This window comes from Colias croceus, chromosome 18 (genome assembly GCF_905220415.1).
Source record: "Colias croceus chromosome 18, ilColCroc2.1".
Taxonomy (NCBI): Eukaryota; Metazoa; Arthropoda; class Insecta; order Lepidoptera; family Pieridae; genus Colias; species Colias croceus.
In genome coordinates, this window is record NC_059554.1 from 1,695,895 (window position 1) to 1,720,415 (window position 24,521).

At 33.8% G+C, this 24,521-nt stretch overlaps 1 protein-coding gene and 1 long non-coding RNA gene across 3 annotated transcripts in view; both read left to right on the forward strand.

The window, feature by feature from the left end:
- Positions 1-1,749: 1,749 nt before the first annotated feature.
- LOC123699833 lies at positions 1,750-2,770 on the forward strand. The gene is made up of 2 exons (XR_006752571.1): positions 1,750-2,329; positions 2,456-2,770. It is a non-coding gene; the product is annotated as an uncharacterized LOC123699833 (long non-coding RNA).
- Positions 2,771-4,609: 1,839 nt separating this feature from the next.
- LOC123699935 (sodium/calcium exchanger 3) overlaps positions 4,610-24,521 on the forward strand; it is a 96,811-nt gene continuing 76,899 nt past the window's right edge. For both annotated transcript variants that reach the window (XM_045646983.1, XM_045646984.1), the window contains exon 1: positions 4,610-6,352. In XM_045646983.1, the coding sequence (XP_045502939.1) occupies positions 4,698-6,352 (1,655 nt within the window). In that variant the 5' untranslated portion in view covers positions 4,610-4,697. The remainder of the gene's footprint in view (positions 6,353-24,521) is intronic.

Below are 24,521 nucleotides of genomic sequence, written 5' to 3' on the forward strand. Positions count from 1 at the left end.
GGTGAAACCGCGGAGCGCAGCTAGTTAATACGTAATATTTGTAAACAAATTATGTATTAACTATATAAATATAGCTGCGCTCCGCGTAGCACGATTTCATGCTACGCTTTGCTACATCAACGTAATATTGTCGTACGTATTGTCGTACGTCGACGTATAGTCTACCACGTTCGATTGTTCGTTATTTGTACATACAATAATAATTGGTTAGGAATTTACTTTTTTTAATGCTGATTATAATTTAATAATTAAAATATTTCAGTATTGAAGTTGAGTTAGTACAGATAATTTTGTAATAAAGATTGTTATTATAATATTGGTGCAAAATCTATACTTATATTATAAAGCTGAAGAGTTTGTTTGTTTGTTTGTTTAAACGTGCTAATCTCAGGAACTACTGCTCCGATTTGAAAAACCCGTACGGTGTTAGATAGTCTATTTATCGAGGAAGGCTATATAAATCACGCTAAGACTAACAGAAGCGGAACCACGCGGGTAAAACCGCGGGTAACAGCTAGTTATATTGTACAGCTAGTCTTCTTAGTTGAAATCGATCGCAGACTTTCCTTCAACAGCAAGGCTATGCGGTCGCATAAAATCACAGATGTTTTCTTATAAACATTGATTTTGTTTAATAAGTACGTAGGTATAGAAATTTTCCATGAACTTATGTTTATTTTTGAAAATACTTACCTATATAAAATATTGTATAAAAAATGTTTGGGATACAATTTTAAAGAAATGTTTGTACCCCATCGAGACCGAATTAGATTTTACTAGATTACCGCCCGCGGCTTCGCCCGCTTTGTCTAAAACCTAATAAATTATATACAAAAACCTTCCTCTTGAATCACTCTATCTATTAAAAAAAACCGCATCAAAATCCGTTGCGTAGTTTTAAAGATTTTAGCATACAAAGGGACATAGAGACAGAGAATGTGTTTTGTATGATAATGTGTCTTTATCCAGATTTGAATTTCCTATACATATTGTAAATATCAACATTGTGAGGATATAAACATGGATATATTTAATTTAATCACATAGATATAATATTATATAGATAAGTACATAACTGCAATTTACCTTGCTACAATGCGAAGCCGCGAATAATTCGGTAAACGTTTTATTAACTAACATAAAAACGGTTCACAATAATTTCTGGGGTAATTATATAATTTCAAGGATTGTTCTATCTCAATTGGATACTTAGAAATTGCGTTCAGGAATCTATACTTAATATAAGCTGAAGAGTTTGTTTGTTTGAGCGCGCTAATCTCTCGAACTACTGGTCCGATTTGAAAAATTCTTTCGGTGTTAGATAGTTCATTTATCGAGGAAGGCTATAGGCTATATATCATCACGGTCAACAGGAGTGGAGCCACGGGGGGTGAAACCGCGCGGAGCAGCTAGTATAAAATATAGTTAAGCGATAAGTATACAACGGCATAATTAGTTGTCTTGTTTCCCTAATAGATCGCTTTATTTTGTGCAGAGAAATATGTAAATACGAACACTGGCTCTTAAAACTTAAGTGGATTGAGTTGAATATTCTTATATGGAAACTAGGAAACAACTTTATATCTGTTTTAATTTTTGGTTTATAATGTTTGCTGGATTATTTTGGAACTAACAACGTTTTTGTATAATTTTATTAAATTAACATAAATTATATAGTTTACTAAAAGGATCATAGCATTTCGAACTGTATGTGTATGTTATAATTTATAATGTAGACCGTAGATAGTATTTAAGGTGATGAATTAATTTTTCTAACATTTACGGCCCTTTTTAAACCTTCGTAATTTTTATATTATTAAAGTTGTCGTGATGAAAATTCTTGACAAGAAAGTTCAATAGTAACACAATACTTGTACCGTTTTAGAAACATGATTCCATGATATTTTCTCGATAGAAAAAAAATACAAAGTTCTCATTGTTATTTTTTTTAAATCTCTGGCATCTTCAAAATAACAAACGTAAAGTTACGACTTTTTGGATATTAACTATAAAATATACAACCTATACGTCTACCGTGTTAGAATTTTGAAATATGCGATGGTTTTGAAATAAACAAGAAATACTTGAAATTAGCGCGCGACCAGCCAATCTAGCGAGAGCCGTCCTGTACCTTCCTACCCCGATCGCTGCACGAGTCATTCCCGCTACGGCCGTCACACGGGGAACTTGTGTCGCTTGTCTTCGAGTCGCGCAATCGTAACAAAGGGTGACAACACGATAAGACAAATGGGGACAATAAAGAAAATAAGAAGAAGAAACATAAAGGTTGGAGGAAAAAGAATGCTTACAATTGGAACAAATTAATGAAGTAAGTTGGTTTTATTTTAAATTTGATGATATTTGTATTATAGACGATGTTTGATATGTACCCCTGTTTTAAGTACATAACGAATGTGTAAGATTTTTTAATTTATAGCATAAATAATCTTTTCAGAAATCCGGAATCCAGAAGGAAAATAAACCCACTAATTGTTCACAATGTGAACCTTCGTAAGCACCTTCATTCAGTCAAAAATTTATGTTATCAACGCTCTACTGGTTTTATCGCATGATTCCATTTTTAGCAAAAAGCAACAAAGTGCAAAGAAATAAAAAATCATGGTGAACTTAGTGGAAGTATGGTGGACGTAATATGGAACAGGAGCTCATTGGAGTAGTATTATATTTAAAAAAAATACGAAAAAAATTCAAGAATTACATTTCTTAGTAGGTGGTAGATACGTATGTTGTATAAAGAATTTGATGTTGATATTTATTTCATTTTTACTTACTACACCTGTGCGGGAAATTGCTTAGTACTAAAACAGGTTTATATTCATATTTACATAGTAATGTGAACGTTTTTCGAAAAATTTTGTGTATATGAGTTCCTGGGTGATCTGGAAACACAATTGGGCCCGGAAGGTGGCGCTGCAGTCACTCCTCCTAATCACATGAACCGATTTGGATGAATATTTGTGTGCACATTTCATTGTTGTGGGATGATTGGTTGATTCGTTTTCACATTAGCTAAAATTATGTATTTTTGTTGTTAGAAAGTAAACTTAATTTAATGTTTATAATACATTATTATTGGTATAAATAAGCCAGTATTCGTCTCACATTGCTGTACCTGCCTACCTACCGCGACCCTACCAGGGCCTAACTTTGTTCTGGCTATTTTATTTTGATTATTTGTTGAATAATTACCATTATAATAGAGTGCAAAAAATAAATACTTGCGTGAATATATTTTGTGTGTTTTTTTTAAATAATTATTTTATATAAAAAAATATCATTCCGACCGCGGCTTTGCCCGCGTGGAATTAGGTTATACCGTGAATCCTGTTTTATCCCACAGGAGTGTTCAGTCCAATTAAATATATGTATAACAATATTATAGCTGTATGACGACTCCATACATGTTTGTCCCGAGTCGGCCAGCGGCAGCGCGGCGAGTTTGCAAGAATGACTTCGCGCACGCCCGCGTTCGCGATAGCGAGCTATTAGACTCCGCCCAGCAAGCAGTGGATTTTTTTTTGTGTATCGTCTTAATTTCGATAAATTGACATTATTCATCTATTTATAGTAGAGCCATTTTAATAGGCAACATTTGACAGTTCAACAAAATTCAACAACGTAACCTAGTAACGACGACATAGAATAACATGATATTTCGTTTTGTTAGAACTGCACATTTGCTGAACTTATTTCAATTACGATTACATATTTATAATAATAATGACCGATACAAGTAATTTTAAGATTTCATTTTACTGATAAACCATCCTAAACATAATAATCAATTTCTGAATTGAAGAACTGACGTTGCTACAATTTTGTGTCAATAAACCTTTTTTCTTTTTAAATACTAGAGACGTTACTCTAAAAATCGAAATCTGATATCTAGAATCGAATGCATTGATTACTTGTGAATAAAAATCATCATAAATTAATAAATTCGATTGACAAATGTTTCAAATCCGTATCGATTAATACACTTTAATCGATGTTTTTAAGCAGGTTACCTCTCTTCGAAGATAAAATTGATAGACGTCAAATGTTGCCTATTAAATTGACTCGACTATAATGTTAAATGTCTTTCAGAGTTATTCTGCATGTAGATTTATTATTTCAAAAACTTTGCGTAATGTAAATAATTTCTTAAAAATCTGTTTGTAAAGTTGATATTTATTATGTTAAAAATGTATTACTACTTAAATGTAATAATATGCATGTAAATATTCATATATGGTAGCAGTTCATATATTAAAATAAGTAATGCATTCGTGTTAACTCAGGAAGTAGGAACTATCAACAACTTACATTTAGTTAGCGTGACGGCGGTTTGCGTGGATATATTTTATAAACCTTGGAATTACAGTAAAACTGCTTAAATTACACTCGAAATTCTGCCCGCAACCCATATAGCGCTACAATAACGCGGCCTTGTCATTTCCAACTCGAAACTAACTTTTAATAAGACCGCGAGATGCGTACGACGCTAATAAGTTTTTTCCTCAACCGCCCATCTTTACGGCCCACGACGGTAATAAAACTTCATCAGCGATACGTGAGGACGAGCTCGCAGTGGCGTTTGAAGCCTTAACCGAGAGGGAGCGATTTCGCGCGTCGCTCAGTCGGGCGCCGGCCTTTGGCAGCGCCGGTCGTGTCATGGATTGCGCAAGGTAAAGGGCATGCGGGCCGCGCTCGCCGCGCTCGCGGCTTGCTGCGTGGTGGCGCGCGCCGAGGTGCCCTCCGCGCGTCTTGCCCCGCGCAACACCACCGCCCATCACGTCCTCCAGTGCAGCGACGGGCTCGTCCTTCCCGCTTGGCGGCCCCTCGAAGATGTCCCGACCCTCGACATCGCGATCCGCGGCACCCTCTACTTCTTATGCCTCATGTATCTTTTCATCGGCGTATCCATCGTTTCGGACAGATTCATGGCCGCTATCGAAGTCATCACGTCCAGGGAGAAAGAAGTGCGCGTGCGACGAAACGGGAGCGATCAAATTGTCGTCGTACGAGTATGGAATGAAACTGTTGCCAACTTGACGTTAATGGCACTTGGATCGAGTGCCCCAGAGATTTTACTATCGGTCATCGAAATAGCAGGAAAGAATTTCGAGGCTGGCGATTTAGGGCCCGGCACTATTGTGGGTTCCGCTGCATATAATTTGTTCGTTATCATTGCAATTTGCGTATCCGTCATTCCTGATGGGGAAGTGCGTAAAATTAAACATCTGCGCGTATTTCTGGTCACAGCAACCTGGTCTGTATTTGCCTATGTTTGGCTGTATCTCATTTTGGCAGTGATATCGCCGAGTGAAGTGGAAGTATGGGAAGGTGCTGTCACGTTTTTATTTTTCCCGGCTACCGTATTAACAGCCTATATAGCAGACCGCAGGCTTTTGGTTTATAAGTATCTGAAAAAAGGATACCGTGTCAATGAGCGAGGAGTTATTGTGGAAGGTGAAGGCGATGGCTCTGTAGAGATGGCCCTAAAGCCTTGTGAATTTGGAGATGATGAAGAAGGTCGAGAATTAGAAAAGTCACGCAAAGAATATATATCAGTATTACGTGACTTAAGAAAACAGCATCCTGAAGAAGATTTAGAAACTGTTGAACGAATGGCATTAGAAACTTTGATGTCAAGAGGCCCAAAATCTCGTGCATTTTATAGAGTTGCAGCTACACGAAAAATGACTGGTGGTGGTGACTTCTCACGTAAAATATCAGAGAGGGCGCAAAGTGATTTAAGCGAAGTAAAAGCTGAGCTACAAAGGCGAGAATCTACCTCTGTGACAGCCGAACCTAGAGGTCCACATGTGCGGTTTGACCCAGACCACTATACGGTAATGGAAAACTGTGGATCTTTCGAAGTGAGAGTCGTACGCGGTGGAGACTTGAGTGGAGAAGTCACTGTTCAGTATACCACGGAGGATGGTACAGCAGAAGCTGGTTCCGATTACGTGGCAGCACAAGGCTCGCTTACATTTGGGCGTGGTGAAACAGAGAAGAAGTTCACTGTCCAAGTGATAGATGACGAGGTCTTCGAAGAAGACGAGCATTTCTTTGTGCGTTTAAGCACTCCAAAAGGGGCTTGTTTGGCCTCGCCATCAATGGCTACAGTGGTAATATTGGACGATGATCATTCCGGTGTGTTTTCGTTCCCGCAAAGAGACTATGAGTTGACGGAGTCGGTTGGGACGTATGAGTTGAAAGTGATGAGGACGGCGGGGGCAAGGGGCAAAGTGAAGATCTCATATAACACAGAGGATGGGACGGCGAAGAGCGGCGCGCAGTACGAGCCTGCAGAGGGACACATTATCTTCGAGAACAACGAAACTGAGTGAGTAATGCATTTATTTATTGTAGTATCCTGTTGCATACTGATTAATGAATATCCCTAGTGGTATTCTATGTCGTATATCGATTACCGTCTTACTTGAATTACAAATAATATTATCTACTTCTATGAATCGTGTTGTATTTTTTATTCAAGGTTTTATGAATGGCTAACATTTCGAAGTCTTATTTCTTAAATTATTATTACTTTTATAATTAAACAATAAACAATAACTTTTTTTCCAAAATACAGTTAAACCGTTTCCAAAATACAATTAAACCGTTATAATAATATTACTAGTTTTATCTCGGTACAAAGATATTAATTTCAACGGTGAAAAGGTGGTCTTGAGGGATTCATTCGTTATGGATAATTCCTTATTCAATAATTATTTCCAAAGGATAATTCAATCATCAATAGAAGATTTATAATCGGGAATTTTATTGAAGTTTCAAAAGACGCTTGCAAGACTGCAATGAGCTGCAATAGATATCGATAGAGATCGATATCTCAAATTATTTTTTTTTGTAAAAAAAAATATTGATTCTTGTATTGGTGGTCTTAATTTATTGGTAAATTGGGTTTTGGATAAATTCCATTTATTCAGTGACATGATTTGATTGCAAATAAATACTTACTTTGAATTTGAATTTGTATTTCAATTTCAATATAAATTTGATAATTTCCTAATAATTGTTGCGGTTATTCAACTACGAACAACGAATTCTCGTTTATACATTTCCATGACTAAATTTATAATAGTTAGGCGATTAACACACGGTGCCGCGTGCCGCCGCGGTTGGCGGTGAAGCGGTTCTCAAGTTGCATTGGCTTCTATTAAATCCGTTGATACCAAACACACATACACCGCCCGACCGCGCGGTCGAACAGTCCGTTCCTCGTAGGGATTCACTGCCAACCGCCGCGGTGCGCGGTGCCGTGTGTTAATCGCCTAACGTGATATTGTATGTATTATTACGTGGTTATAAACAACTCCTGAAATTGATGATTTGAAATCACCTACGGTGATTTTCATTCTATGATTGTAGCAATTATTTTTATTGTTTGGTGTGTAGTTTTGGGGTGGTAAATAATCATGTTTGTAACAATTGAGTTACAAAATAATAGCCGCCTAACGACTTATGAATGTAAAAAATATTTTCATAAGGGACGAGCAGAAATTAACAAAAAACCTACCTACGTAGCAAATCACACCGAAGATTTATTATTATATTACTTGAATGTTTCCATATTATTATAATGTCAAACATCTTCATGCATGAAAAGATGAAAAAGAAAATTGAATACCTTACATAATATTATACCAACCTGTATATTATCTACTACTACAGTTTTGATTAAGCTATTGCATAGCTTCTATCGCGGTCTTTGAGCGCGGGGACCGAATCCAGAAATTCCGTAACGAAAAACCTCACGCTCCCCACACCGACGGGCGGAGGTGTGGCTTGAAGGCATAGCATGCAATAGCTTTACCGCGGCAGTCCCCGAGTGCCACACGTCGTTTTTTTATTTTATTGCATTGTCTTATTATACTCCTAAATACCTACTGCATACAATTTAATCACTACAAAAATACAACATTTAATTGTTTATTGCAAGCAATTTGTGAAAGAGATATTGAATTACCCATTAGAAAAAGAAAATGATTGATAATTATTAATTATTCAAAGACAAACCATAATGAGGATTGTTTTTCACGCAAATTTGTGTCTTCAATACTTCGTGTATTAGGTATTATTTGTGGCTCAGAATATAATGACATAGCTTTTGTATAAAAGTATCATTATACAGTATTAGTAAAATAAGGGTTTTGAAACCTATACTAATATTTTATAGCTGAAGAGTTTGTTTGTTTGTTTGAACGCGCTAATCTCGGTTTCGATTTGAAAACTTCTTTCGGTGTTAGATAGCCCATTTAACGAGGAAGGTTACAGGCTATATATCATCACGCTACGGCCAACAGGAGTGAAGCCACGGGGGTGAAACCGTGCGGAACAGCTAGTATTATATATTATTAGACCTTACGCGAAAATAATTACTTACTTATGTATTTTAAAAATAACTATTTCTATTTATTACTAGCGGTCCGCCCCGGCTTCGCCCGTGGTACATATTCACGTTTTCTTTACATAAGAACCATCCTCGTACTTCAAGGAATATAATAAAAAAATAATTATCGAAATCGGTTCAGCCGTTCTCGAGTTATGCGCTTACCAACACATTTTGCGATTCATTTTTATATATAAGATTACCTCTTTCGAATGGTCAAAACGAAATCCGTTCTAGTTTCTTCCTTCCGAGAGTTCAGAGGAAAAAAAATACAGTTGACTTGAGATCCTCCTTTTTTGAAGTCGGTTGATACGATATTAATCGAAGCTATAACATTGACTAATAACATGCAAAAGTGAACAGACACCATAAGAGGTAGGAAAAATTGCTGAGTCATATTCTTGGAAGTTTATTACAGCACTCAAAGGTAAAGGTGATTTATCATTAGCGCTTGTCTAGCTTGTCCCCTTGAATTATGGTGGAGATTAGATTTTGGATAACGATCTCGTAATTTGTACGTTATAATTGGGTTTTTGTGTTGTGATTGGTTGGAAAGCTGTTTTCAGGCGGTTTGACATAGAAATAAAGAAAAATAGCAGGTACATTATTTTTCGATAGATTAGAGTCGTTTCGTATACAATGTAGATGAGGGAAGTTGTTAGATTTTTCTTATTTTCAAGGTTATACTTATATTTATAAAAAAATAGAAATTTTTTGACGCCACATTAGACTTAAACTATTTCTGCTAACATTAAAAAAAACTGAAATATTTTAAGCCATTTACAAAGACATGTTTTCAATTTTCAATTTCCTCGCAACCGCTTTTATAGTAATTAATTCTTCACACAAAAAAATATTTTTATCAACATACATTTAATTCAATCTAGTATTATACTCCTATATTATAAATCGATATAAATTACCTATACGCAATATTATATATGCAACAATTCCTTGTTTATTAGATAATTTATCATGTAACACTCAACAGTCAGTAATCCTTATCATAACTATGTGTTGTCACAAATTGCAACTAAATTATTATAACTAGCTGTGTCGCGCGGTTTCACTCGTGGACGAACCCGCAAAATCAAGTATTTCTATAAATCATTTGTTATTCTGATAAAGATTTATTGGTACAGTGGTTAACGCGTGTTTGTAAAACCGAGGAGTCCTGGGTTCAATTCCCGCTGGAGATAAAGAAAAAATATCTCGGTTTGGCAGGACATAGAAGGCTGATAGCCTACTTGTCCCTTAAGAAAATCGATTTTAAGCAGATGTATGAATAATACATCTGCTCCATACCCCAATAGGGGACACGGGACTTCACACATGTGATTCTGATGAACCTATGTTAAAGCAAAGTTTCATCCAAATCCGACATAGGATTTTTGTGAAAGCGTAACAAGCATGCATACATCCTCACAAACTTTAACAATTAACATGCTTAATTAGTAGGATAATATCTCAATAATTATGGATTACTAGCGGTCCGCCCCGGCTTCGCCCGTGGTACATATTAACGTTTTCTCTACATAAGAACCATCCTCGTACTTCAAGGAATATAATAAAAAAAGAATTATCGAAATCGGTTCAGCCGTTCTCGAGTTATGGAATTACAACGAAAAGTGGCATTGATTTTTATATATTAGAAGAAGATCTAGCGATCATGTATCGGCCTTCTACTGGAAGTAATCGAGTGGCTTCATGAAGCCCTATGAAGGGTATTTTCGGCTTAATACCGTAATTATAGCTTGACGTCATCATGTCCGCATCTATTATAAATTATAATACGGTTACGTGAAGGTGACATGGAACATGTTTTGAAAGTGTTCTCGCGACAAAAGTGACTTTTTAATTCGGGCGTATTTAATTTATTCAAAATTATTGTAGAGGTTAATTATAGTCTGGAAGATACTGACACATTTTGGCTCATTTATAACAGGATGACGGTTCTACTGTCTACAGGAGTCTTAGTACAGTATTAATATTGAACTAGGTAGGTTTATACTTAGGCTAGGTAAGAGCAAGTGCAGCAAAATCAATATCTCAAATATTCAATGAAGCAAATTGTATTAGTTATAGGAGCACTTGTATTGTAATGAAGTTGGTCGCATAAATTCAATTTGCTCATAACTTCAGATGTTTCTAACTTCAGCGTAATGTATTAAGTAGTTCTGTAAATACGTAATTAATACTGAAATGTTTCGCACACCTGTTAATTTGTTTATGCGTATAATTTATCCAAATGTGAATATTTGTTCGTTTGAGTCAATACCTATAGATATCTATATCTATACTTAATATCACAAAGCTGAAGAATTTGTTTTTTTCTTTGAACGCGCTAATCTCGGGAACTACTAGTCCGATTTGAATAATTCTTTCGATTTAAGATAGCCCATTTATCGAGGAAAGCTATATGCTACATATCATCATGCTAAGACCAACAGGAGCTGAGAACTGCGGGTAAAACCGCGGGACACAGCTAGTGTACTAATATTATTTGCAGGAAAAACTGATTTATTTGTTTAACTAAATATGCTCCGAAGTTACTGGTCTGGTTTTGAGTGTAATTGGCTATATTTCATTTTTTTTCATAAGATATAGGCCATAGCATAAAACAACTAATTCACTTTCCTGCATATGTAATTATCATTTTATAGTATTTGTAGTTCGCACAATAAGATGGCGACTGAAATAGAAATATCTAGTCTACAAAAGCATATCCAAACTCTAATGTCTCTACAGTCTACAGTTTCTATAATATATAGTCTAGCTAGCTAGATGCTAATCTTTCAGTATTCAGAGTGTTAGCTGTAAGGATGAATGCACATGCTTTTAAATTGAACCGTGTGTGCAGGGTTTGAATACTGAGTCGTATGATTACGAAGTTTGGATCACAAAATATTGAGAGAAATAAATATAATAAGATCCCTTTATCTATACATATAATAAAATCGTAGGAAAGTCAAAACTGTACATTGAATATTTTTTTAAAAGAATACATAATCCATGATCTATAATCGATATAGAAGCCAAAAACATAGTTTTTAGAATTTTTGTCTGTTTGTCTGTTTGTCGGTTTGTCTGTTTGTCTGTTTGTCTGTATATTTGTCCGAGCTAATCTCGAAAAGTACCGCATAGATTGACTTCAAATTTTGCATGAATTTTACTAACAGGTCGGGTGAGGCTTTTATATACACATTATCATGCTATCACCTCCGGGGGAGGAGCTGTGAACCTTTATTTTTCTAACGTATTCCGTGTATTACACAGCGTACAATCTAAAGACTCATGTTTAAATGTTGTTTTTGGGTAAGCCACGCTATTATCTAGCTTTACACTATAAAAACTACGTCATTTACGTAATTTTGGCAGAGAAACAGTTTAATGAATCTTAGTAGTATAAAGACAAATTTGAAACAGCGCCATCTATGAGACTTCATTAAAATCAAATCAATTTACATGTTTAACGCTTCTTGCAAATTTATAATTAAAAATTAACTAATATGATGTTGGTGGGGTTTTTAATTGTACTTATTTATTTAACTTTTTAACCCATGTCTTCCCAGAGTCCACTTCAGGTGCTTATATTTTATGTGAATATACTAAATAAAATTTTACAAGTGAGGGTAGATGTTTATTATTTGATATCAAACAAGACACTATTAACAGTTAATTGTGACATTTAAAAAAATCCTTCTTGCGTTCCCACAAAAGGTAAGTTGTAGCTTTTATATTTATTCTTTATTAATTAATTATATACTTAGTTAGACTCATGTTTTTAATTAGAATTGAAGTTACGACAAAATAAGAAAATGATGAAATTTTATTTTTATGTATAACTTTTACAAGACTATATTAAACGCCCAAAGAAGGTCACTTTAGTTCTTGATAGAATTTTATTTGTTAGTAGCTTTTTAATAAAATTAGGTAAAGTAATCTTTTCATTTTTTTTATTTACAGATTCAATGTTCATAAAAATTAACGATTTGCATGAGGATGTTGTAGAAATAAGTATCCTGGCGCGTGGTCAATTGTTGACTAAAGTTAATTTCCAACGTATGGTAAAATCATTGGAAGAATCTTGGGTAATTTTAGAGGATATTTTTCGGGAATAAGAAAAGGGGCAGCCAACCACGTATCAGCGTGCGTGCGTGAGAATCTACCTACGTTTTAGTACCAAAAAAAATGTTATTTTGAAACGTAAATATTGCACTCACAACTACTGTACAAGTATGATTTTTAATCGTGCTTTACTGTCATCTGATTGTTTTATTATCGTTATGGCTATCGCGGTACAGATCGTACTGGGATCAGAGTACATATTATTTATCAATTGGTGTGGTAATATACGTACCACACCAAGTAAAATATTTACAATCATACCAAATGGATTAACACGGTATGTACATAAGGCGGTCTTATCGCTTACTAGCGATCTCTTCCAGACTGCCCAAGGTAAGAGATAAAGAATTATACTCATGATCCAGCAATTTTCAACCGAAAAAGAAGTTTTTCTGTAATTGGTAGTTGTTTCATTTATTTATTTTAAATACCTAATTTTACTTTTATATTTGCCCATTTGCATTACATTCAGCTTCCATAAAACTTATAAAAATTTTATGTTTATTTCTGTCTAATATAAATACTCTTTTTTAGATATAAATAACAAAAACAACTTTTTTATTAAAATTTAGTACCTTGGGAAGATATTATCTATGTGTTAATAGAAATTAAAGGAAATTATGTTACGATTTTATACAATGAAAATATGTAAAAAAATATTAGCAGGTGTAATTATTAAATTGATCCCGAACCCAAAACTGTAGTTAATTTTTTTTGTCATTTAGTGTTTAATTCATGTCAATTGGTTCATTAATAAAAAAAATTATGATCATTTAAATAATCACGGCGAACATTTGCTAAGGCATTCATGTACAAGGTGTAATCGTTCAGTGTGCACAGGCGATTTTTTTTTGTAAGTATTACAGATAACAAAAAACTTTAAACTGATATCGAAAGTACTTAACCTAATAATGGCCATAATCATTTTTTTTAAATAAATCGAGAAATACAAAAAAAAACATCTTTAAACCCTCCCATGCATTAAGTACATAATATGAAATATGAATATCCCATATACATTTAATATGAAAGATTTTAGCTTTCTTATTCTTTTTTTGATTGTCTGCTTTAATTACTTCGCAAATTTGAAGTGGCATTTTCCACGATTTTTCCGGACATTTTCACGCATTTTCCGGATATTTTCCGGGCATTTTCCGGGCAATTCCTCACGCATTTTCCGGGGATTTTCCAGGCATTTTCCACGCCTTTTCCGGACCATTTCACGCATTTTCCGGATATTTTCCAGATATTTTCCAGGCATTTCCCAGGCATTTTCCTGACATTTCCCTGACATTTTCCGGAGATTATCCAGGCATTTTCCACGCCTTTTCCGGACATTTTCACGCATTTTTTGAATATTTTCCGGGCATTTTCTGGGCATCTCTCAGGCATTTTCCGGGGATTTTCCGGGCATTTTCCACGCTTTTCCCGGATATTTTCCAGACATTTCCCAGACATTTTCCGGAGATTTTCCAGGCATTTTCCACGCTTTTCCCGAACATTTTCACGCATTTTCCGGATATTTTCCGGGTATTTCCCGGACATTTTCACACATTTTCCGGGGGATTTTCCAGATATTTTACAGGCATTTTCCGGATATCCCCGGAAAATGCCCCGGATTTCCGGAAAGTACGTAAGTTTTTTAGCTTAGATTAGTAATAAATTCTATTAACAATTCTATGAATTGTTTATGGTAGTACGTGTTTACTAAATAATTGTATGTAAAGTAGTAACTACTATGCAGTCGCTTTTCCACGCGGACGAAGTCGCGGGCACAGCTAGTTTGTTATAAATTTTAAGGGAAATATTGAGTTTCTCAATGTTATAACGCCAGTTTATGTTACAAATTTTATTTTTAATTCTAAAGTTTAATTCTAATAATATTATAAATGCGTAAGTTTGTGAGGATGTGTGTGTGTGTTTGTTACTCTTTCACGCAAACTACTTAACCGATTACAATGAAATTTAGCACACATATAGAGGGTATTACTTGAATTAACACATAGAATAGGTTTTATCCCGGATATCCTACGGGAACGGGAACTATGCGGGTTTTCGTTTGAAAACGCGGGCGAAGCCCGAATCTAGTAAGACAGTAAACGGTAAAGTTTAATCATGAATTTTCATAATATAGATTTTTATAAAAAAAAAATATCGCCAAATTAAACAAATAAACAACAGCCTCAGCAGTATTTTGTTTACTGTTAATAACATTTGGATTTACGTAAACATGTGTCTAAAAGATAACGGGAAAAATGTAAATCGAGTAAATTTAAAGCATAAAGTATATACGAGGGCGGACCGTGGAAAATATATTATGATGCCCACAAAACGCGCTGTCGCTAACAATGTAGGGGATAAAATATGACAATTTTGTTTGAATATTCGAATTGCAAGATAGTAACTTTTGTTTTATTACATTCTTGTATTTTAATATGTGCATATTTTGTTGGTCCTGTCCTATCCTACTAATATTATAAATGCGAAAGTTGTGAGGATGGATGTATGTGTGTGTAATGTGTATGTTTGTTAGGTTCTCTTTCTATGGGCGTGTTTTTCTTTGAAAACGCGGACGAAGCCACGGGTGGGAAGCTGTTTTTTTAGTAAACTGAAATCCTAGTCATTAGTTTTCCATCTCCGTCTTGAGTTAAGTTAATCAGACGAATGCGAGGAATTGGGGCGCGAGGAGATAATTTGTGCCAATGACACAGTGATGAAAACACCTCTTTAAGATGCCCTGCATTCGAATGGAGAAAAAATCTTGGTCGGAATATTTAATAATTGCTGTAAAAACATATGCCAAACACACAATATTTTAGTTTATGTATTTTATCATGTATATGTCGTGGCCATATCGTATATTTGCTCACTTCAAGAAATGCTCGATAATTTCATGAAATGGTCGCATTTCATTTAGGTAGTATTAAACTTGAAAATTTAATAACTATAGTCGAGCCAATTTAATAGGCAACATTTGACGTCTATCAATTTTATCTTCGAAGAGAGGTAACCTGCTTAAAAACATCGATTAAAGTGAATTAATCGATACGGATTTGAAACATTTGTCAATCGAATTTATTAATTTATGATGATTTTTATTCACAAGTAATCAATGCATTCGATTCTAGATGTCAGATTTCGATTTTTAGAGTAACGTCTCTGGTATTTAAAAAGAAAAAAGGTTTATTGACACAAAATTGTAGCGACGTCAGTTCTTCAATTCAGAAATTGTTTATTATGTTTAGTATGGTTTATCAGTAAAATGAAATCTTAAAATTACTTGTATCGGTCATTATTATTATAAATATGTAATCATAATTGAAAAAAGTTAAGCAAATGTGCAGTTCTAACAAAACGAAATATCATGTTATTCTATGTCGTCGTTACTAGGTTACGTTGTTGAATTTTGTTGAACTGTCAAATGTTGCCTATTAAAATGGCTCTACTATAGGAATATTTTATCTATACATATAATAAATCTGTAGAAGGGTCAATTCTGTACATTGAAAATATTGAAAAAATAAATAGCAGGGGGTGTTACTGGATCGATACCATCCCAAATATGTGATTAAAAAAATTTTTGTCTATCTGTCTGTCTGTATGTTCAGGCATCACGTGAAAACTAACGGTTCGATTTCGATAAAACTTGGTATAATTATACCTTATTATCTTGGGCATAAAATAGGATACTTTTTATCCCGGAAAAATACGTAGAAAAAAAATAAATCTTAATTTTTCTTAATTTTTCCGCGCGGACGGAGTCGCGGGCGGAAGCTAGTAGGTACATATAAATAAATATATTTTCTTTCTTTTAACAAAACAATCTGCGTAGCTTAATACACCGAAATGCACCATATACTTGCGACTTAAGTAAAGAAAAACGTTCGATACAAATGCTTTAAGGATTTGGTCTAGTAGTGCAAACAAATGCATCCTGTCATCCTATATGTAAATAATACAAATGTACTAAGGGAAAGTTGCTCCACTTAATTTTTAAAAATTAAATCATTCGTATGCATAATTTAATATTCGTAATAAGTACCTAAAATGACAATTTGAAACAATTTTCGTGAAAATTACACCGGGTGATTCTTTTTATCAGTACACAAAATTTGCGAATACGTTCTATCAAATTTTGTATATCATAAAAAAAAATGTAATGTTTGTGTAAAAAATTATAAAATAGAAAAATGCGCAAATGAAAACAAAAGATATTTATTTTTGACTAGCTTCCGCCCGCGACTCCGTCCGCGTGGATGTCGGTGTTCGCGTGGATGGTTTATTTCTCCATTTTGAACTGGGAAGACGTTTCTCACTAAATTAATATTAGACGATTATGATTCACTCCAGTCCAAACAGCAAATAAGCAGGCTTCTGCTTCTGCAACGTTTAGTTGTCCCTGAATTTGGAAAAAATAGTCATGTTTCTTATCTATGACAAAAGTGTTATTTTTTTGCATTGTATTTCAAATATTAAATTTTTTATTTTTAACCGCATCTTCCGCATTCATGTATTTGGCCGGAATTAGACATTTAACTTCTACTTACTAGTCCCATTTTCCCTTCTTGATATGGGAATGTATAAAGTAATTTTTTTAGATATTTCTCGTTATACTTTTAAAAAGTTATAATTGTCATTTTGCTCATTAGGTAAAGTAATTTCGATATCAGTTTTAAGTTTTTTGATACCTGCAATAATAACGTCATAATCGCCTGCATATACTTATCGATTACACCCTGTATACAATCCACCATCCACATTCATAATGTTTTCCTGTCCTCCTCTCCTTTACATTTTAAATGAGTAAATCTGCTACCACTGAAGGATGTTTCATTGTGATCAGCAAATTTTCACCACTGTTGTCGATTATTTGTTTTTCATTTTTAATCAGCAATTGGGAATCATCAGTTTTATTTTTTGCAGATTGGTGATGTACCCTAACAATACGTCGAAAAGGGAAAGCATCAACGAATTATCGTTTTCGTCCTCTTTTTTTATTCTTCGCGTCTCTGTTACTTGTGTTTGTTTAGTTCTCAACACCTATTGAATTTTCTATGTTATTGTGATCTTCCATTACATCTGAGTTTTGATGATGTGATGATAATCCATTCGTTTTAATATTGGTACTTAGAGGTCTAAACTAGAAATGGTAGACTAAATTTGTCAGCGCGTCTGTAAGATCAGAATATAAAACCAACATCCTGTATTTAAGTTACAAAATTAATAATCAAATAACATGCCGCTACGTTCAAAATGACTAGAAGAAAAAATTAAAACACCTCGACATATTTGGAATTTTGGAGTAAACAAATCATTTTTCCCGTATGTCCCAAGTTCAAGTTCTCAATACAAGTTTATATTATGTTTCGTATTTCTCAAACGAAAAATAAACATTTTTGGAACTTCAAAAAAAAATTATATTATAAGAAAATTTATGAGCTTACTTTAGTTTTAAAGAAATATACATCCTTTACTGACACCCCGTAAAATAACGAAATTTTTGCCAATCACCTTTGGTTTCATTAACTTTATGTTCGAAGATAATTTTTTTTCTAGTAGTTACACGCATATTTTTTTCGTTTATTTTCCATATCGAAATCAAATGTTTAAAAATACGAATATTTGCACAAAACTAAGATAAAAATAATCAATTAACAAAAATATTAAATTTAATGAAGTAGAGCAACTTTCACTTCGGTATGAAGGAAAATCGAGCGTAGAGCACACGTCAGAACGCTCCGGCCCAAGGAGCGCGACTAAAGAAATTCGCTAGGATTTTTCCTACTTATTTTAAATATTTTTTTAATATTTAAAGAATTATCAAAATTAAAAAAAAAATTTTTTAAAGGTTTAATACTCATTCAACTCGAATAAATTAATGGAAAAAATAACTTTTAGCAGTATTTATCAATAGTTTTTGTAAGGCAAAAAATGGGAAATTTAATGAATTTATAACGTTCTAATTAGGAAAATCATAAGTTTTTCGGCAATTGTATTCAGCAGATTTTAATAACGACTATATAAGGATAATAATGCGCTGATCAAATTGTATAAATTGTAATCGGTTGCAACGTAGTGAGTGCACAAACTTAGCTCGAAATGTCTTTGGGGGAAAGAGACTTATCTTGAAGGCCTGATTAAGGTAACATAAAGTAACTTTATAAATGTGAAAAAATTCATGCGCATTGCGTATATAACACTAATTGATAAACAAGAAAAAAAAATTCAGTTTATCATTTCAATAGCCGGGAAAAAATTGTCAAATAACTTGTTGAAAACGCAATTTTGCTAGACTGCAGCCTTAAACTGGAGTAAGTTCAGATTAAGTTACAGTGGGTCAATAAGGCTTTCATCTCGCGTGCAGAAGAGTTATTAGTTAAGTTAGGTACAACTTAGATACGCATTGCGGTTGTTGAATGAAAGAAAAATGATAAAATAAACTAAAGAAAATAGTGACCACGGTCGTTCTTGAAGTATTCAAAACGTCGATAAATAAGATACAAAATGAATAAAATGCATTTTATTTTAGCACTTATATATCGTATTTAATATGAAATTTAACTTTAATAAATAATAATAAGAAATTATTATTAATATTAATGAATTTTCATGACTGTGTCATTGGCACAAATTATCTCCTCGCGCCCCAATTCCTCGCATTCGTCTGATTAACTTAACTCAAGACGGAGATGGCAAACTAATGACTAGGATTTCAGTTTATTAATAAATTTAATAATTTAATAATAAATCCTAAACTTTATTAGGCAAAATCAACAGTTCCGTTTCCCTTACGTAACCGCGCTGTTACCTAACACAAGCTTTTTTTTAGGATAGCAACACGCAACGAACTAAAATAAAATCTCGAAAAAGCTATTGTAACTAAATACCTTATAAACAAACAAACTATATGTGTTGTAATCGTATTATAATATTGGAATAAAAAGTTTTTTTATCTTATATACAGTGACAGGACCAAATCCTTCTAAAACTTTTTGCTAACACAATATCGAAGCAGATGTCACGTTTAGATGAAAAGTTTTTCAATGAGCAAACGTGTTGATATCTATATTCATCAAAAGGATAGTTATTTGTTTGCAATAAATCTATTTTGAATATTATTATACTACTTTTTAAACTATTGCTGCTTTGCTGACGGTTTTTTGCTTCTACTCATTTTTATAGTGACTTTTCCCTTGTAGTTCCGCACTGTTAATTATAGTTTAAATTTTACGTCTGAAATTGATATTTAATAACCTTATAATTTTATGAATATGGCAATCCAATGTATTAGCCACAAACGGGTAGAATGTATTAGCCACATTTTAATTAAAACATCTATAATTTGTATCATTATTGCAAATAAATATAATTTGAATTAGAAACAGTAACGGGTTAAAGTATTATATATTTTATTCAGTTTACTTGGATAGTAAAATATTGTATAGTAGTGTGAAAGAGCTTTTCAAACAGCTGGCATTCCTCTAAGTACTCTTGAAAGTTTCACACGAAGAAAGGACTGAACTTATATCGTTGTATTGTGTTAAATTTTAAGCATATTAAAGTCTTCAATAACACTTTAATAATATGCTTAATGTGAATGGTTTTTATGTATTTATTCTGTAAAAAAATATAATTATAATTAAAATATTATTTATTCAACTAGTGTTAAATTAGCAGTGATGTTGCATAACATAGGCTCATATAGTGTTATATTATTTAATCCGACTTTTCTGATACTTTACGTAACCTTTAAGGTATTTGTTGGTGTGGAGTGGGGAGACACAGACTGACCAAAAACTTGCAAGTGAAAAATAAATTAATAAAATTCATTTATTTCAGGCCACATGCATACATATTTTATTTATACAGTTTAATTAAAAAACCCAATGTTTCTTAAAATAATTTAACACATTTAAGTATTAACGAAATAAAGTCGAAAATTACCGTCAACTGGGCGACCACTTCTTTTAATGCTAATTGCATAAATTAATGAAATGAAATACAAGGGGACGACTTCCTGTTAAAGTCACTGATAGCCTATTTAACATTAAAAGCTAATAGATAAACAAATTCCCATTTGTAATCAAGGTACAGGGATGAAATAAATCTTGTTTTCATAGTAAGGGATGCCAATTACGCTGTGTTACAAAAGGACACTGAGAGCTCTATAAATTGGTGAAAGCTTTTGTACCATGTACGTGTATTATATTTAATTTCCTCGTTGAAAATACACAATGTACAATGTTTAGTGGTTAACATTTTGAGCTAAAGCTTCACTAGAAAATTTCAAACTAAAGCTTTTTTCATTCCTGGGATAGGACAAAAATGGAACGGAATCCTTATAGGATTCGTTGACCGACTCGCACTTGTCCGGTTTCTTATGTTAAATTTGAGAATTATGCATTTGTAGCACGAAGTAGTATGAAGCAATAGTAGAAGGTATTAATTTATTTTTTCAACTAGCTGTTTTTTATTAGCAGATCCTTAACCAATTTTGTTACGTGTAGTTCAAAAATTTCAAATTTTTCAATTTCTTCAAGTTTTTTATATTTATCCAGATTCATTATTTTTACTCCTCTGACTGGTGGTTTACTTTATTATTTATACTTAATTAAATTGGCTGCGTCTCAAACCCCAAACATGGCAAAATATTTCCATTCAAATTATGTAATAGAAAAAAACCTATTCCGAATTCTACCCTCGCGTTCGTAATTTATTTAAAGTCGAAAAAGTATTTGCTCAAAATTTATAAGTTAGGTCTCAAAAGGTATCTTGCAGGCTCGTCACGTCGTACAACGATATTGGTTGAAACCAATCTAGTACGATTATGAGCTTTTTCTAGAAACTTTAGCTCGAATTTGAAATGTGGAAATATTTTATCACTAGTTTTCCGCCCGCGGCTTCGCTCTACCAAATTTCATGCAAATTACACAAATAGTTAAGGCGTGATTGAGTAACAGACAGAGTTATATTAGTATGGATTGGAGGGAACCTAATACATAAATATCACTACAATACTGCTTCCCGCTGACTGTCTGTTCTTATCTATGCTTAGGGGGCTGTCCATTAATCACGTGAGGCTCGAAAGGGGGGGAGGGGTCCATCAAAAAATCACGAAATATCACAAGGGGGAGGGGGGGGGGGTTAAAGTAATATATTACGTGTATTTATTTTTCGGCAAGCACGCGATACTCAACCGAAAAGCGGCGTTACATGTATTTATTTTTAGTCAAACGCGTACAACTTTTTCGCATATCTTTCATTATTTTTATGTCATTCAAAACCAAACTGCAATCTTTCTGTCTACCTCTGAACTTTTATTATAGTAGTCTTTAATTTTCTATACATATAATAAATCTGTAGAAGGGTCAATTCTGTACATTGAAAATATTGAAAAAATAAATAGCAGGGGGTGTTACTGGATCAATACCAAACCCAAATATGTGATTAAAAAAATTTTTGTCTGTCTGTCTGTCTGTCTGTCTGTCTGTATGTGAAGGCATCACGTGAAAACTATCGGTTCGATTTCGATGAAACTTGTTATAATTATACCTTATTATCCTGGGCGTAAAATAGGATACTTTTTATCCTGGAAAAATACGTAGAAAAAAATTAATCTTAATTTTTCAGTTTTATCCATAGACTTTGTTCCGTAGAACCGCGAACACACGTTGCGTATTATTATAGGCCTAGCCGTATTTGGGAATTGGGTCCAATAGATATTTATAAGATGTTATTGACAGAGGTACCTACTCAAAATGGAGAAATAACCATCCACGCGAAGACCGACATCCGCGCGGACGGAATCGCGGGCGGAAGCTAGTCTATAATAAAATTAGATGATACGTATACCAGTATTTTTTATAAATAAAAAATTGATTCTTTGCAGGTACGAAAAAATACACGTGATATAGGGGGGAGGGGGGAGGGGTAGTCAACCTCACCACGTATCACCGAGGGGGAGGGGGGGTCAAAAAATGCCACAGCTTACAAGTGATGTCATAGTGCTGAATCTTATTATTTAATGCTCTTAGATCGTTCTAGATAGGTCACCTGGTGGGTCAAATGACCCATAATTTTTTCAACACGGGCCTGTAGTCTAAAATATTATAATACGTCAGTATTGCATATAGGTCGCTAGTCGTAAATAAAAAGGAAACTAGTTTTTTATCAGTAATCATTAAAATCGTCCGTCTATTTATAAACTAAACTTCAATAGGCTTCATCGATTTTCACTTTGGCATGTAAACTCATGTTATTAAGCGACATCGGCTGTTTTTTATATGATAATGAATTAGGTTGTCATGGAAAATGCCGCGTAAGACGTGTACAAAAACCGCAATTTTCTTTTCTTTATGCTAATGCTATTAAAAAGGGTCGGAAGTCCCTTTTCCCGAAAAACTTTGGAGCGTTTCGCGTGCGTGTCTGTATGTCCGTTGCATTGTAATTATTTTCAAGGCAAAGCTGATTTCAGTATTTTTTTTAATCAATTGTTTTTAAGTTGTGTTCTTAGGTTTGGTTGCTGTAGAACCTGTAGAAGCAGATGTCCAGAAGATTCAACTATGCAATATGCATTAGCAAATCAATTGTCGGGTTGTCAGACACTTGAAGTATTTAGACTTTGTTAAAATAGAGTTAAAACTATAAAGTAATTTCTTTATTTAGATAAGTAACTGAATTTATAAAGCATCAAAATCCAATTCTTCAAATTGTTTCAAGATTTATAACTTTTTTATTGATTGGACACGATGAAGCCCCGAGTCCCTTATACTTGGGTATGGGGAAGAGACATTTTGCATACATCTCTTTCAATTGAATTTCTTAAGGGACAATTTCTTATGTGATCAGCCTTCTTTGTCCTGCCAGACCAAGGCAGTCCCTGTATCTTCATACTACCTGGAATAGAACCCAGGAGTCTTCGGTTCTCTACTCATGCATTAACCACTGTACCAAGGAGGTCAATGCCACAGCAGCCTCATAAATGTCCGCTATTAAACGCGTCAAAGTTAATCTGTTTAGTGGATTCTGATCCAGTTACACGGTTTTCTTTATCGTGTTAGTTGTAACCTGATTATTGTTACATGTTACCTCTGGGTTGTTCTAGAACAATCTATGACCTTAACCTACTGGTAGAAAGGTTGAGGTTTTCAAGTGTATGCGTGTTTTTAAATTTGTAGTTAGGAAACGGATACAAAAATTTGAAATATCATAAAGAATAATATAGCAAAAAACACGCTCATTGTATTTCACTGATCTTTGATGACTACAAAATTTGAATAAAAGTGGGTCACAATTTTAAGGAGTCGTACAAACATGTCGTTGACATAAACACATTTTTATATAACTATTACATACACGAGAAGCTAATAAAATCATGTTAAAATCATGACGATCATGTCTAGCTCCTATTTACTAAATACAATATCTATTTCATTCATTAAAATATTTGAATTAGTAGTCCACCAGATGGCTTTGAGCATAGCAATCGAGAAGGACAAACTTCTTTTGACTGGCCGGTTGGCTTGGTTTGTAGTGACCCTGCCTTCCAAGCCAGAGGTCGTGGGTTCGATTCCCATTCGGGGCAAATATTTGTGTGACGAACGTAGATGTTTGCTCTGTGTCTGGGTGTTAATTATCTATATATAAGTATTTATTTAAAATTATATATGTATGTTTATCAGCTATCTGGTTTCCATAACACAAGCGAAAGCTTAGTATGGGATCAGATCGTGCCGTGTGAAAAATTGTCCTGAAAATATTTATTTATTTATTTATATAAAGGTCAGAAGTCATATAAAAGTAAGCGGTTTATTACAAGTCTAAGTAACATACTTTGTGAACCCCTAAATGACCTGTTCGTAATCTACTTTGATCCTAAAACTCGATTTGAATTACAAGTTTTAATGGGCCAGGGCGAAGGCTAAGTTATCTAACTTATTACATATCTATATCGAGAATTGACTTAGGAGTTTCC